Here is a 16,902-nt window from a genome sequence, read left to right as displayed (position 1 = left end):
CTCAATGTAAGCATACACGTGGCAAAATACTAAAGGCACACCGTGTTCTACACTGAAGCTCCAAAGAAACTGTATTCAAATATGTGAACAGGCAGAAAATGGCACTCCGATCGGCAACGCCTATATAAGACATCAAGTGTCTGTCGCAATTGTTAAAGCGGATACTGCTGCTTCAATGACAGGTTATCAAGATTTAAGTGAGTTTGAACCTGCTGTTACAGTCGGCTCACGAGCGATGGGACACAGCATCTCCGAGGTATTGGGGATTTTCCCATACGACCACTTCACGAGTGTACGGTGAATATCAGGAATCTCGTAAAACACCAAATCTTCGAAATGGCTGAGGCCGGTAAAAGATTCTACAAGAAAGGGACCAAGGACGACTGAAGAGACTCGTTCAACGTGACGGTAGTGTAATCCTTCTCCAGACTGCTCAACATTTCAATGCTGGGCCATCAACAAGTGTCAGCGTGCGTACCATTCAGCGAAACATCAACGATATGGACTTTCGGAACCCAAGGCCCAGTCGTGTACCCTCGATGACTGCACGAAACAAAGCTTTACGCCTCGCTTGGGCCTGTCAACAGCGTCATTGGACTATTGATGAATGGAAACATGTTGCCGGGTCACACGAGTCTCGTTTCAAGTTGAATCGAGAGGATGGACGTGTACGGACAACCTCATGAATCCCTGGGCCCTGCATGTCAGCAGGGGACTGTTGAAGCTGCTGCAGGGTATGTAACGGTGTGGGGCGTGTGCTGTTCGAGTGATATGGGATCCCTGATACGTCTAGATACGACTCTGACGGGTGACACGTACGTAAGCATCCTGCCTGATTACCTGCATCCATTCATTTCCATTATGCATTTCGACGGAATGGGCAATTCCAGCAGGACAAAGCGACACACCAAACGTCCATAACTGATACACAGTGGCTCCAGGAAACTCTTCTGAGTGTAAACACTTCCACTGGCCACCAAACTCCCCAGACATCATCATATCTGGTATCCTTTGCAACGTGCTTTTCGGAAGAGACATCCACCCCCTTGTAGTCTTACGGATTCATGGTGTCAGTTCCCTCTAGCACTACTTCAGACATTGGTCGAGTCCATGCCACGTCATGTTGCGCTCTTCTGCATGCTCGCGTGGGCCCTACACGATATTAGGCAGGTGTACCAGTTTCTTTGGTTCTTTAGTGTACAACACTTTACCGAAAGTGCAAGTCTCACGAACTCCTACAGTAATTATGGTTATAAAAAAGCAGTGAACAATTCATTGAGGATTTCATAAGAGACTATAAAGAAAGAATATTGTAAGCAACAATTTCTATGAGAGATAGAAAGCGTGTTGAGTTACCAGTTGGCCGTTATGTACACACATCAAAAAAAGTTTTGGATCATCCCGGTTCCCAGAACTCCTGTAGATAGACGTTGACTATGGATATTGTATTGCAGACGCAGTCCCTTTGACTGTTCAGAGATGTCACTAAACCCTCCAGCGCCCATTAGACTGAGGGGTCCGACAGCCGATCGTTCCAGTCATTCCACCAGGAAGGAGGTACACGGCTCGTGTTGTCTGTAGTTCAACCATGCCTAGACGGTCAATATCGCGGGTCGTTCGCGTCCGAATTGTTACTTTGTGCCAGGAAAGGCTCTCAACAAGGGAATTTTCCAGGGGTCTCGGAGTGAACCAAATCGATGTTGTCCAAACATAGAGAATATACCGCTACATACGGATTATGACTCAGACGAACCCTAACAGCAACGGCACCATGTTGAATAATGCTTTGCTTGCAGCCACAGGACGTCGTGCTACGACACAAACTGTGCGCAATAGGCTGCACAATGTATAAATTCACTCCCGATGTCCATGGCGAGGTCCATCTTTGCAACCACGACACCATGCAGCGCGGTACAGATGGGCCCAACAACATGCCGAACGGACCGCTCAGGATTGGCATCACTTTCTCTTCATATGAGTGTCGCATATGCATTCAACCTGACAATCGTCGGAGGCGTGTTTGGAGGCAACCCAGTCAGGCTGAACGCTTTAGACACACTGTCCAGCGAGTGCAGCAAGGTGGAGGTTCCCTGCTGTTTTGTGGTCGCCTTATGTGGGGCCGACGTACGCCGCTGGTGGTCATGGAAGGCGCCGTAACGGCTGTACGATACGTGAATGCCATCCTCCGACCGATAGTGCAACCATATCGGCAGCATATTAATGAGGCATTCATCTCCATAGCCGACATTTCGCGCCATCATCATGCACATCTTATTGGTGACTTCCTTAAGGATAATGACATCGCTCGACTAGTGTGGCCAGCATATTCTCCAGTCATGAACCCTATCGAACATACCTGGGATAGATTGAAAAGGGCTGTTTATGGACGACGTGACCCACCAACCACTCTGAGGGGTCCACGCCGAATCGCCGTTGAGGAGTGGGACAATCTGGACCAACAGTGTCTTGTTGAACTTGTGGATAGTATGCCACGACGAATACAGGCATACATCAATGCAAGAGGACGTGCTACTGGGTATTAGAGGTACCGGTGTGGATCACCACTTCTGAAAGTCTCGCTCTATGGTGGTACAACATGCAATGTGTGATTTTCATGAGCAATGAAAAGGGCGGAAATAATGTTTATGTTGATCTATATTCCAATTTTCTGTACAGGTTCCGGAACTCTCGCAACTGAGGCGATGGAAAACTTTTTTTGATGTGTGTACATTAAGTTTCCCGTAAACCACTAATCGGAATTCTGCGACTGTAATACTGTGACTTTAGTTCTGATTGAAAACACTAATAAAAAACCTTTCGCAAAACAAGTATGAGAATAACGTAAGTTTCCATACCCACAGTCTACAGTGCAGTCCATCCGGTATAGCTCTTGTTTCCCACGTTCTGCAGAGAAGTAAGGGCTGGCTCAAAGAATTATACCGTCGCTTCAGCGCAACCGGAAATTTGCGACATATTTTGTAAATATATTAATCAAGTCGCATGTGTTTCTAGCGCCCAGAAAGTTTTCCGTTCCAGGAATATCGACAGTGATAAAGTATCTTTGCTTCAGTAGGTATTCCGTCTGCTGAAGACTGACATAGAACTTGAAGCGTGATGAAACTGTGATGAAAGTTTATTGGCACACATACAAGCTGTATAGCCAAATTTCACTCTTTGGACAGCATTCTGATGTTTTTTTTTCTTATTGCAACTTGGTTGCTGGTGAAAACTGATGAGAAAAGCTTTTCCACAACGTATTCTTTCCGCAGCCGACGTGGCATTTAACATTAATGGGTGTGTCTGTTGACATAAATGTCGCATTTTTGGATCACAGTAACCAACGAAAACCCATCCGTTGCTCCCACAAATTGGAAAATCAGTCCCAGGAGATTAGGCTGCTTTAATGCAGGACCGGTTTCGTCCATATTTCTCCATATCTTTGCTTGCAACTTCAAATGACACTGGACGGTACGCTCTTGTCCAGTGGCCTCTGCTAAGTCCGTCTTACACTTCTAGATTTCTTCTTCTGGGGTTTTATTAAGCCAATTGCATACACAGAAAAACTATTATGTCAGTGATTTAAAAGATCAAAACCTACATGTAACTGAATGTGTAATTCCGAAGACATGGTTTTGGCGTATCTCAGACAACTAACAACGCCCATATCAAATCATACTGTTATAAATAGTATAGCATTCATTGGATACGTGGATAGTACTTTGCATAATACCGTGTTGTAATTTACGAACGATCATTGGTATGTTAACCGGACACTATGTACCACATATAACTCCCACCATGTATAGGCGATCATCATGGGGCTATCTCTTGCAGGATGTAAAGAAAAGAATCTACATACGCAGAGAACGCAATGGTTGCTGCAGTAACAGCACGTTATTATTGACCTAAGATGAATTAGTAATGTGGTAACCCAAAACGTGTGGAGATTTAAATGGATTCCGATTTTTTGAACTTTTATTTACCTTTCACTACTTGACAATATAGTTATTGCACCTGTGGCTGTAGTCATACCCATCTATCGCATTCACTGTGTAATTTGAGTTCATTACGTACACAATCTATGCAACGCAGGAGCATCACATTTAAAACCCACACCCACGCCCACAAGCACGAGTCTAGCCCACGATCTCCGCTTTGAAGTAACGGTGAGGTAACCACGACACCAAGGAAATGGAGGTTTCAACACTCTAGGGATGAAAGGATGACGACGAGTGGCCCACACACAGCGATGAAATCAGTTCCATTCCCAAATTTTATGTCTGCAGTGGGAAGTCTGCAGAATTTAAAACTGTATAACAATCCTATGGTTCTAAATTTCTGCGTTTTACTGGCTACGCTTTACCACTGAAACATTCGAATACATTTGACTCGCCATAGTTCAGCAAGGTGGAAGAGACGAAGTAACGTTTCAAAACATTGAGAAATACAGCGAAAGAGTTATTATCACTGTTGAAATCTGTTTGCTTCTTGATGCATGTGCAATGGCACACTTCAAGTTCGGAAAAATCATTGCCAGTACCACGAATCGGATCCGGTTCCCTGTGTGGTACGCGAGTTCTTCACAAAGCTACGAAGGCGGGTCCTTTGAGAAACTGCGTTCGAGTATTTCAGTGTGACATTCGTTTTTACCGTCTGTTGTCCAGTCTGTTTGGTTGATAAATTTGTGATTTTATCATGAACATTTGTACGAATTCCCTGTGGCACTAAACTAATAAATACTCCACTCGACTTCACCGAAATGAAAACGAAGAACAGTGAGAAGTAAAGCGCTTTAGAGTGAATGTAACCTGTTTATTGGACAGGAATTCTGGCTTAAAGCATAGATTTTTTACTTACTAAGCTGCTTGAAAATTTTATAAAAGAAATATGTTAACGTCAGGTGTGACAGACACCGTACAATAGAGTGAGAGAGAGTATGTACAACAAAATCCCTTATTACCTAAACAGGTGTGATCAAAGTTGACATCAGACAATGAAGAGAAGATTCACACTCTCTATTGTTAAAGGACAATTGAAAAATAATCACAATTTGTGGAGGGAATTGAGAAATTAATGCACTAATGATAGCCATGTGAAATCGGAATCTACATCCACATTCATACATTCACGAGTATAAAGCTGATGATAAAGGCAGCTTTTCATTGTACCAAAAATTAAGATTTGTTCTTGTGCAAATCACGGACGGACAAAAATAACTGCTTATGTGCCTCTGAACCAATTGTTTTTCGTGCAAAATGGTTCAAATGGCACATCTGAAGTCATCAGTCCCCTAGACTTAGAACTACTTAAACCGAACTAACTTAAGAACATCACACACATCGATGCCCAAGGCAGGATTCGAACCTGCAACCGTAGCAGCTGCGCGGTTCCGGACTGAAGCGCCTAGAACCTCTCGGGCGCAACGGCCAGCTTGTTTTTCGTGCAGTTTCGTCTTCGCCGTCAGTACTGGAACTGACAAATACTTGCAGGTTCTCCCATAATAAAGACATATTTTCTCCAGTTGTACGGGAGATATAAAAATTTCTGAGTTCATAGTTTTATGGCAATGAATGTCAGAGAAAAGCCGTTTTCTGGATATGTGATGTGTTTCAACTAGTCACAACATGCGTAAAATAAAGTAAGATAAGGTAAACTATAAGATGACTCCAGTAATGAGACACATCAAATGAATCTATATGATTCCCGGATTCGAGAGACCTTCTCAAGTCTCAGACATCTATGATGTATACAGGGTGTAGCAAAAAGGTAGGGCGAAACTTTCAGGAAACATTCCTCACACACAAAGAAAGAAAATATGTTATGTGGACATGTGTCCGGAAACGCTTACTTTCCATGTTAGAGCTCATTTTATTACTTCTCTTCAAATCACATTAATCATGGAATGGAAACACACAGCAACAGAACGTACCAGCGTGACTTCAAACACTTTGTTACAGGAAATGTTCAAAATGTCCTCCGTTAGCGAGGATACAAGCATCCACCCTCCGTCGCATGGAATCCAGATGCGCTGATGCAGCCCTGGAGAATGGCGTATTGTATCACAGCCGTCCACGATACTAGCACGAAGAGTCTCTACATTTGGTACCGGGGTTGCGTAGACAAGCGCTTTCAAATGCCCCAATAAATGAAAGTCAAGAGGATTGAGGTCAGGAGAGCGTGGAGGCCATAGAATTGGTCCGCCTCTACCAATCCATCGGTCACCGAATCTGTTGTTGAGAAGCGTACGAACACTTCGACTGAAATGTGCAGGAGCTCCATCGTGCATGAACCACATGCTGTGTCGTACTTGTAAAGGCACATGTTCTAGCAGCACAGGGAGTATCCCGTTCCCAATCAAGACATCACCAACAATGCCTGCCCAAACGTTCACAGTAAATCTGTGTTGACGACGTGATTGCACAATTGCGTGTTGATTCTCGTCAGCCCACACATGTTGATTGCGAAAATTTATGATTTGATCACGTTTGGAATGAAGCCTCATCCGTAAAGAGAACATTTGCACTGAAATGAGGATTGACACATTGTTGGATGAACCATTCTTAGAAGTGTACCCGTGGAGGATAATCAGCTGCTGATAGTGCCTGCACACGCTGTACATGGTACGGAAACAACTGGTTCTCCCGTAGCACTCTCCATACAGTGACGTGGTCAACGTTACCTTGTACAGCGGCAATGTCTCCGACGCTGACATTAGGGTTATCGCCAACTACACGAAGAATTGCCTCGTCCATTGCAGGTGTCCTCGTCGTTCTAGGTCTTCCCCAGTCGCGAGTCATAGGCTGGAATGTTCCGTGCTCCCTGAGACGCCGATCAATTGCTTCGAACGTCTTCCTATCGGGACATCTTCGTTCTGGAAATCTGTCTCGATACAAACGTACCGCCCCACGGTTATTGCCACGTGCTAATCCATACATCATATGGGCATCTGCGAACTCCGCATTTGTAAACATTGCACTGACTGTAAAACCACGTTCGTGATGAACAATAACCTGTTGATGCTACGTACTGATGTGCTTGATGCTAGTACTGTAGAGCAATGAGTCGCATGCCAACACAGGCACCGAAGTCAACATTACCTTCCTTCAATTGGGCCAACTGGTGGTGAATCGAGGAAGTACAGTAAATACTGACGAAACTAAAATGAGCTCTAACATGGAAATTAAGCGTTTCCGGACACATGTCCACATAACATCTTTTCTTTATTTGTGTGTGAGGAATGTTTCCTGAAAGTTTGGCAGTACCTTTTTGTGACACCCTGTATATGCAGACTGAAACGATGAATGAAAGTTTTACCAAGACTAGAATTTGGACAACCTGTGTCTGCTACTTGCTAGGGAAGTGCGCTAACGACTACTCCAATCTGTCACAGTGGTCGTGCAAAACTGGACAGACCACCATAGCACACCTCCCTCCTCAATCGAAACCCCTATTCAGCCCACTTGGTATCCCTCTAGACTCGAACAGCATTGCAGAGACTCTCCAACGTTATTGGTATAGCACCTCACGATCGACTGAAACGGGAAATGCTGCCTGGAGCCCAGGCAAAGGTGTGTTAATCAAATGAAAGTATGCGATTCCATAGACCTTTTCAAGTCTCAAACACCTTTGCCGTATGTATGCAGACTGAAGCGACAAATGAAAATTTCTACCAAGGCCGGTGCTGACGTTCTGTTCCAGTACAGTTGGAGAGGCTCTGCGATGCTGTCCGAGTTTAGGTGGTGTATCAAGTGAGCTGAGGCGTGAGTGGAAGTTCGGACTGGGGAGGGTAGTCCATGCAGTCGTGGAAGGCACCTGTGCCAGGGTGGGGTAGTGGTTAGCACATCTGCTTATTGAGCAGGAGACCCGGGTTCGAATCCCTGTCTTGACACAAATTTTTATTCGTTGCTTAAGTTTGCGTATGAAATGAGATGTATGTTAACGAAGAACGTTGTACGTCCCTCAAGGAAATGGCGTGAACGGTTCTGCGCCAGGCCTGGCCAAACGGCCTAATCCTTGAAGACGATGATGTTGGTGATAAGAATATACAGGGTGCATCAAGAAGAACCATCCGATTTACAATAATCATAACTGTATTGTTATATGAGACATATGCGTGACCGACGTACTGTTGGAAATAGCACACTGTCGAGTTTTACATGGTTTCCACTAGGTAGCAGCAGTACGCGCCCACTTCAGTTCTAGTAAAAATAGCGTCGGGACATCAGGAAGCGTTTTGTGCACTACAAAGTGCGGGTCAATAATAACCGTTCAGCGCGACTTTCGTACTAGGTACGGTGTGGGTCCTCCTAGAGCACAGAGCATTAGACGATGACCCGAACAATTCCGAGAAATAGGTTGTTCGTGTAAAGGCAAATCACCTGGCCGTCCCCAAGTGTCTGACACATTCGCCATAGTTTCACAAGAAGTCCGCCGAAATTCGTTCGCCGGGCAGCTCACAGGCCAACACGCCCCCGATGTTCGTCTGACGCGTGTTGCGTCAAGATTTACACACGAAACCATACAAAATTCTATCTGTAGAAAAAATCTACATAATTGAAATCTAAATTCAGCACATCTGTCAAAATAGTAAATAATTAATATTAATGAATAATGCAAAAAATAGTTTACGCAAGCTCCTCGTGAAGGTGGCAAACAACAACGTGTGGAGTTCTGTAACCTCGTTCTTGGCAAAGTGGAGCATGACAGGTCGACCGTCATAATATGAAAATACTGGATACGGAACGACCACATGAATTTGTACAATATGGAACGGACTCTCCAAAATTTAATGTGTTTTGTGCAGTTTCACAGGTAAAGGTGTATGGCCCATTTTTCTTTGCCGAGGACACTGTTACATGAAGCAGATATCTCGATATGCTTGAGGACTTTCTTTTCCCACGGTTGGAGACTGATTCGAACGACTTCATTTACCAACAGGATGGGACGCCGCCACACTGGCATCTGAAAGTGCTGGAATTTTTAAATCAAAGTATTACTGAACGATGGATAGGTCGCACTGGACCAAAAATGGTTCAGCCTTACAATACTGGCCTCCAAGATCACCGGACCTGACTGTATGTGTTTATTTCTTGAGGGGCTTTATAAAAGACTCTGCTTATGTGCCTCCGATACCTATAACAATGAATGAACTGAGACATCACAATAACAGCAGCTGTGGAAACTGCACTCAAGACATGCTCTCTGCAGCGTGGGAACAATTTGAACACTGCACTGACATATGCCGTGCATCTGAAGGGGGGCGTATTAAACACGCATGAAAAAGTATGAAAAAAAGCTTTAGAGTTTCCCGTTCATCATTAGTTTGATGAATATAGACGTGCCAAATCGGATGATTCTTTTTGATACACCCTGAACACTGGACTCCAAAAGTCTACTCATATGTACATGCACACTCCAACATAATTTACTAAAAATTATACTAACTAGTCTAAAATCCAATACAATGAAGATTTTTTGTGGCATGTAAATACAGAAGAATTATTCGAAATATATATAAATATAAAGGAAATGGAAATGGAGAAACTTAAAATGTAGGCAGTCGACATCGGATTACTAAATAATATTACAAGACAGCGTTCGAATGTACCACCTATTTCAATGGTACATCGAAGAAGGTCTTTCAGAACAGGAATATAGATGTGTGTGTAAGAGGGAGCAGTGAAAAGCTGCCATAATAGTATTGTCTTTCTTGGGAAATCTGGGAAACTTTAAGTAGAGGCGGTGAATGAAATCGACATTATTTTAGGCACTGTTAAATAGTCAGAGCTGTGATAAATGGGACGATGAGAATCTGTAATAAGAATAGTCATAACATAATTGTTGGAATTAACAGGCTGTGGCAAAAAACTCAGATAGTGCGTGAATGTATGTAGGCAGGTAACTACATTCATTATGATGGATGAGACAATGACGACATAAAGAACACTCCTGTACAATGTACAGAGTCATTTGGTTTCTAATGTCACCCAGCACATGAAAAGTACTCTAATGTCGAAAAACTGTAAAGGATACCTAAGATTTCAATAAGTGTTTCAAATTAGTAAACGAGTTATATATCTATAGCTGGAGTCAACAGGTGAAAAGTTTTTCACAGTATCTTGCTCACTACTGTTGTGCTATTCGTGTGAGGTCTTGATGTCTTTCTTTCTGTAGCTGTGACTTCCATATTGTTATTTTTTGATTCACTTGCGGTTTTCAACCTTGGTCTTCCCACTGTCAAATATCCGCTTTCGTATTCTCACAACCCCAGCTACCTTCTCTGTCTCTCTCTCTCTGTCTCTCTCACTCCAGATCTACATCCATTCGTATTCTCTGGTTCATACTTGTTAATGTTTAAAATAAGACGCAACTGATTTCTACGTCTGCAAGCACAGTACGATATATGTCACTGCATGAATGAAAGTGGTTTATGGTTTCCTGAAATACACCCTATTTCAGATTAGCTTTCTCTAGACAGATATGCTGAATCAAATTTTCTCGACCATTCCCCTTTATTCTTCAAGGCCACAATAAGTAATTCGGAGAATGTCTCTTTCCGCCAATATGTGTTAATCTATGCAGTAATACAGTATTTTGCTTCTATGTTATTCACTGTCTTCTTCTTTTTAGTTATACATTTCGTTGTTATAGCCATGACTGTACGTAAATACAACAGGAAGCGCTATCCGGACACATGACGTTTGTCTACATTATGTTTGTCTCTCCAAAAATCACAGTTCAAATATCTGTGAGAAAATATGGACTTATTATTTAAAAAAAGGTTAAATTTATGGTCGATTCACACACCATAAATTTTTGCATCCGGTTGTTGTGCTCTGCAAGCTTTGAACTATGAAATAACCTGTCTTAATACAAGAGTTAAGCGACACATTTAACTATTTTTAACCATAAACCAATTACCTGCTCCTTGATATTAGCCTTTACTTATCAGTGAGCCCCTTCGTGCTATCATCTTTCATTTATTATAGTAGTTAATTAAAGTCTTATACGTTTTCCGGATTTCCTTCCCCTTTCTTCGTTTTCTGTTTAACCTAATCTTCTTTCAGTTCCTTGTTTTTAGTCAACCCATAATTTCCTTCTCATTACTATTTCGCTTTTCCCAATTTTTCTTATTATTCCGTGTCGTAGGTTTCGATTTTCCATTACTTTGATACTGAAATATTACTAACACACTCTTGTGTATTCCCATTGTCGCTGAAAAGAGGTATGTACGTCTACGCCGTAAAATACGAGTATAACGTTCGTGCACGATTTCGGAAATGAACTGAAGGTCATTATGTAGCCCTTAGAATAAAACAAATAGCTCTGCGCTCGCCAAAGAAGACATATCCACGAATTTTGAACATAGAAATTCATAAAAAAATAGTTATGTTATTACAGAGACAGAGTGAAACCCACTACTAGCATTATTAATAGTAACAAATTGTACCCAATAAACAATGTCTACAGTAAATGGCCTCAGCTAGGAAATTTAGCAGGTACTCGCTATCGCTGATTCAAATACTAAAATTTAGATGTTAATTTTTAAAGAATGAAATATGTTCACTGAATTGATAGTTTATTTATTTATTTTTGTAGTTAGTTAGTTTAATGTTCGTAATAATGTGTAAAGAGTCTTTTACATTTACATCACAAATTAATTTGTAAGTATGGTTACACCCTCAACATTTGTAAGTCTTTTATTATTATTAAATATACAGATGTCAGGTAGTTGTTCCTACCTACCACTTTTTACACATTACTACAAAATTTCTGTTACGGAATAGAATGATATGTTAACTTTCTCAGTCTGTCTTCATAATTTATTTTGCTGTCTGTCCGACATTTCATACCACTGGATGAGTGATTAAACGGTTTTGTTACAACGTTGAGCACGATTTTTGTGTAATGATAAACTTAATGTGTTGTAATGAATGTCATTTTTCCTTCTGGAATTGTAATTTCGTACATCTTTGTTTCTTCTGAGGTATAGGGGATTATTTAGAACAAAGTTCATGAAGGAATGTTCTGCACCTCTTCATACATGTCCTAATTTGATCATTTTTACGTACTTGTCATACATAATATCCTGCAATACGCTTTTCTCGCTCCTGTTTTCATCTTCTCCTACAACTTTTCGCACTCATCGATCTTTCCAGTGTCAGGTCAACGATTCCTGGATGTCACTGCAGATCTCTCATTAATGTATATGTCCTGCTAAGGATCTTTCATAGATTTATATTAGTTCCTTCTTTTAAGCATCTCTTGCCTATGTTCTTATCTGTCAAGTTATTCTTTGACATCCTTTTGCCACACCATATTTGGATTGCTTTGTTTCCTTGCCTCTCTCGTTTCCACGTTACGCGATTCACCTTCATAATGTTTCAGGAACATCTCCTTCAAGCCCACGCTAAAATTTAAAATCGGTAGAGCTCTTTAACTGGATAAAGCTTTAGCTGCCTGAGTCACTCTACTTCTGCTGTTTACCTTACCTGGAAGTCGAGTGCAGTTCGTTTCATAACAGGATTTTATTTCGTCTTCTGTTACTGTCTCTTCCAGTTCTTACCAAGTCGACATTTCAGTCCTATTTGTGTGTCATTTACACAGCGGATGACTTCCCGTCAGTTACCATAAACTGTGACCTTTACGACAGAAAACAGCGAATCGAGTCAGATAGCTGAGCCGATACTCCAAGAGCATGCAATGTGATTAGAAGCCTCTTGCGAGGAACGGAGTCAAAACCTCTTTGAAACTCTAGAAATGTGAAATAAACCTGAGATCCGCTGTCGATATCACTCATTTGATGTTTTACCGGATTCCTGATATCCATGTTAGACTCCTGAAGTGGTCGTATGGGAAAATCTCCACTTCATCACTACCTCGGAGATGCTGTGTCCCATCGCTCGTGCGCCGACTGTAGCACCACGTTCAGACTCACTTAGATCTTGATAACCTGCCAGTGAAGCAGCAGTAACCCATCAAACAACTGCGCCAGATACATGTTGTCTTATATTGGCATTGCAGACCGCAGCACCGTATTCTGCCTGTTTACAAATCTCTGTATTTGAGTACGCATGCCTATATCAGTTTCTTTGGCGCTTCAGTGTAAAATTCAGTGAGACGAGAGCTTTGGAAAGGACATCGTATTATCATGCTCGCATGTATGAAGAAGTAATAGAAATTATTGAACATCATGACAATTTCAGCAGAAAAGAAGAAAATTTGAAATGAGATAAAATATGGATGTCGATTTTGCGCCACAATCGATTATTTTTAATCGAGAATTATGAAGCCATACAAAGACAGTCATAGAGTCGATATAATTGCAAGAAACCTTAAGCTTTAATGGCAGTACCCATTTTACCTCGGAAGATGTCTCCCGCAGTTGGAGATGAAAAGTTAGGAAGCAGAAGAGGTTGAAAAAAATCGACCGACCAGTTGCAAATCAATGTTTACTGTCCCTTCACCATGGTTCCGATATTTGTAAAAATATCTTCTTCAGATGTGATGTAATAAGGCCACTACTTCTGAAAAACAAATTTTTACAAATATGTCGGACAGGGGCTAACAAACCTTTACTTGCAACTGGTTGGCTAATTTTTCTACCTCTTATTCTTCCCAACTTTTTAAGTGCGGGAGACATTTTCCGAGGTAAAATGGGTACTGTCATTAAGGCTTAAGGGCTCTTGCACTTATATCTACTCTACGACTACGTTTTCATGGCGTCATCATTCTCGATTTAAAAAATCGATTGTGGCGCAAAATCGACATCCATATTTTATCTAATTACAAATTTTCTTCTTTTCTGCTGAAATTGTCATGATGTTCAATAATTTATATTACTTCTGCATACATGTGAGCTTGATAATACGATGTCCTTTCGCTGTAGTCATGGAATCTGCGGCTGGTCCCGGCGGAGGTTCGAGTCCTCCCTCGGGCATGGGTGTGTGTGTTTCTCCTTAGGATAATTTAGGTTATGTAGTGTGTAAGCTTAGGGACTGATGACCTTAGCAGTTAAGTCCCCATAAGATTTCACATACACGTAATGTCCTTTACAAAACTCTCGTCTCACTGAATTTTACACTGAAGCGTCAAAAAAACTGGTATAGGCATGTGTAATCAAATACAGAGACTTATAAAGAGGCAGAATACGGCGCTGCGGTCGGCAATGGCTCAGTTGTTAGATCGGTTACTGCTGCTTCACTGGCAGGTTATCAAGATTTAAGTGAGTCTGAACGCTGTGCTACAGTCGGCGCACGAGCGATGGGACATAGTATCTCCGAGGTAGTGGAGATTTTCCTGTACGACCATTTCACGAGTGTACTGTGAATATCAGGAATCCGGTAAAACATCAAATCTCTGACACCTTCAGATTTACAGAGTTAATGTTTCGCAGCCATGTTTAAGATTTTCAGTTAGGCTGCAGTTTTGTTGATTGCCCCGGCCTCTCAGCCTGGAAGTTTTAACTAAAGAATTGATATCTTTTCTTTTCGAGTCACCCAGTGCAGTATAGGTGTGATGTTTTTGGGCCAAATGCTGATCCACTGTACGTGACGTTCTGTTTGCAGTGAAGCCAGGAGACAACACGATCGTGCGGAAGTCGCGGGAGATGCTGAGCGTGTCCGGCGACCCGTCGGGCTTCCGGGAGCTGTACCAGCGCGTGGAGGCGGCGCTCGGGGGCGGCGAGCGGCTGTCGGCGGCCGAGGAGCGGCTGCGCCTCGACGGCTACCCGAACCGCCTGCTGCTGCCGCGGGGGCGGCCCGCGGGCCTGCCACTCGACTTCTTCGTCGTCCTCACCGACGCCCGCGAGCCTGCGTGGCCCGGACAGGTCTTCAGCGACGGCCGCGACCCCTTCTTCCCCTTCGACAGGAGGGTCCCCTTCTGGGAGCTCAAAACCGTCCCCAACGCGCACTTCGAGCCCGTCACCGTATTCCACCGCCTCACCAAGGACGGCAAGAGCTCGGAGAAGTAGGGCCGACATCAGTACATCCCGAGATTATTCGAGGCACCCATTCTACGTACAGCACAGCAACCCTCTCGAGTAAGTACTCGAGAGGGTTGCAGTATCCCATGTCGTGCTCCAGTGCCATACCCAGAGGTAGTTTTCCAAGTAGTGACCGAGACACGAATCACTAACGAAACCTAACACAGTCGACATTACGCTCCTTCAAACAACATGTGAAAGAAGTAAGCAAGTCTCTGGAATATTCGATACAGCAATTTATTCACTAAATTTTTAATCCTTTACGCGCGGCGGTTGTTCTGCACAGTTGACTAGTGCACCGTTGTCACTGTGACCCCACACTTCACTTGGCCGAGCCGTGGCCGGCACTGTTTACATAAACTGTTTTGCGCAGTTCAGTTTCAACCCCTCCCGAAACAAAGTTTAGCAGTGATGGGATCCACAACCGAGCGTACTGGCTAGCTGGATTAAAACATTATTTTACTATCCAATCTCTGTACGTAAAGTTTCTCACATTGTAACTTCTGTCGCAACTCATAATCATAATACAAAGAAGTTCGTTATTATTTTCTTTACATTTTTAAATGGAATTTACAGTATTCCTACGGTTTTCGTCTCACTGACATTCATTCACTGTACTTGATCGAAAAGAAATTTTATATACCCTTTTTTTTATAATGCCTGAAAAATAAACCATATTGTGTGTCTTAGTGTTTCTTATTTTCATTATCATCTCTCTTGCTAATAATAATTAACGTACTGCTTTCAGTACACAACTAAAGCGATTGCAGGACGTAAAGGATCTACAGAGACAATGAGCAGCCAGTATCTGAGCTTCATATGTAATGACCTAGTGTTGTTTCTGTTTGTGCTTACAAGGGACCCTCCCCATCGCACCCCCCTCAGATTTAGTTATAAGTTGGCACAGTAGATAGGCCTTGAAAAACTGAACACAGATCAATCGAGAAAACAGGAAGCAATTGTGTGGAACTATGAAAAAAATAAGGAAAACATACAAACTGAGTAGTCCATGCGCAACATAGGCAACATCAAGGATTGTCTGAGCTAAGGAGCGCCGTGGTCGCGTGGTTGGCGTGAGCGGTTGCGTTACAAGAGGTCCTTGGTTCAAGTCTTCCCTCGAGTGTAGAGTTTAATTTTTTATTTTCAGACAATTATCATCTGTCCGTCCGTCCGATGCGAGGTAACTGCGCCGTAGTATGGGGACGCTACACCTAAACGGAAAAATCTGATAACGTTAAAAACATATGTTTTGACAGAGCACAGGGGAAACTGCGACTGTGAAACTGTTCCATTCATTTGTTGCAGTTTATGTGACAAACTCTTACGTTTTCAGCACTGGACTCGCATTCGGGAGGACGACGGTTCAATCCCGTCTCCGCCCATCCTGATTTAGGTTTTCCGTGATTTCCCTAAATCGCTTCAGGCAAATGCCGGGATGGCTCCTTTGAAAGGGCACGGCCGATTACCTTCCCCATCATTCCCTCACCCGAGCTTGCGCTCCGTCTCTAATGACCTCGTTGTCGACGGGACGTTAAACACTAATCTCCTCCTCCTCTTATGTTTTCATCACTTTTCGGAGTGATTATCACATCCACAAGAAAACCTAAATCGGGCAAGGTAGAAGAATAGTTTTACCCATTCGCCGAGTGTACAAGTTAGGTGGGTGTCATGTGACGCACATGCCGTCACCAGTGTCGTATAGAATTTCCTGTTTTCCTGTGGAGGAATCGGTTGACATATGGCCTTGCGATCAAATGTTTTCGGTTCCCGTTGGAGAGGCACGTCCTTTCGTCTACTAATCGCACGGTTTTGCGGTGCGGTCGCAAAACACAGACACTAAACTTATTAAAGTGAACAGAGACGTCAATGAACGAACGGACAGATCATAACTTTGCGAAAATAAAAAAAAGTAGACTTTT

The 16,902-nt window shown here is 42.8% G+C and overlaps 1 protein-coding gene across 1 annotated transcript in view; it reads left to right on the top strand.

Moving 5' to 3' along the window:
* The window catches only part of LOC126237420 (allergen Cr-PI-like), a 123,816-nt gene extending 108,144 nt beyond the window's left edge, over positions 1–15,672 (top strand). Inside the window, exon 10 of the mRNA XM_049947528.1 lies at positions 14,568–15,672. Within this exon, the coding sequence (XP_049803485.1) occupies positions 14,568–14,971 (404 nt within the window). The 3' untranslated portion in view covers positions 14,972–15,672. The remainder of the gene's footprint in view (positions 1–14,567) is intronic.
* Positions 15,673–16,902: the final 1,230 nt, after the last annotated feature.

Source organism: Schistocerca nitens, chromosome 2 (assembly GCF_023898315.1).
Source record: "Schistocerca nitens isolate TAMUIC-IGC-003100 chromosome 2, iqSchNite1.1, whole genome shotgun sequence".
NCBI lineage: Eukaryota > Metazoa > Arthropoda > Insecta > Orthoptera > Acrididae > Schistocerca > Schistocerca nitens.
Note: the sequence above shows the minus strand (reverse complement) of the source record. Positions and strands in the feature narration are given on the sequence as shown.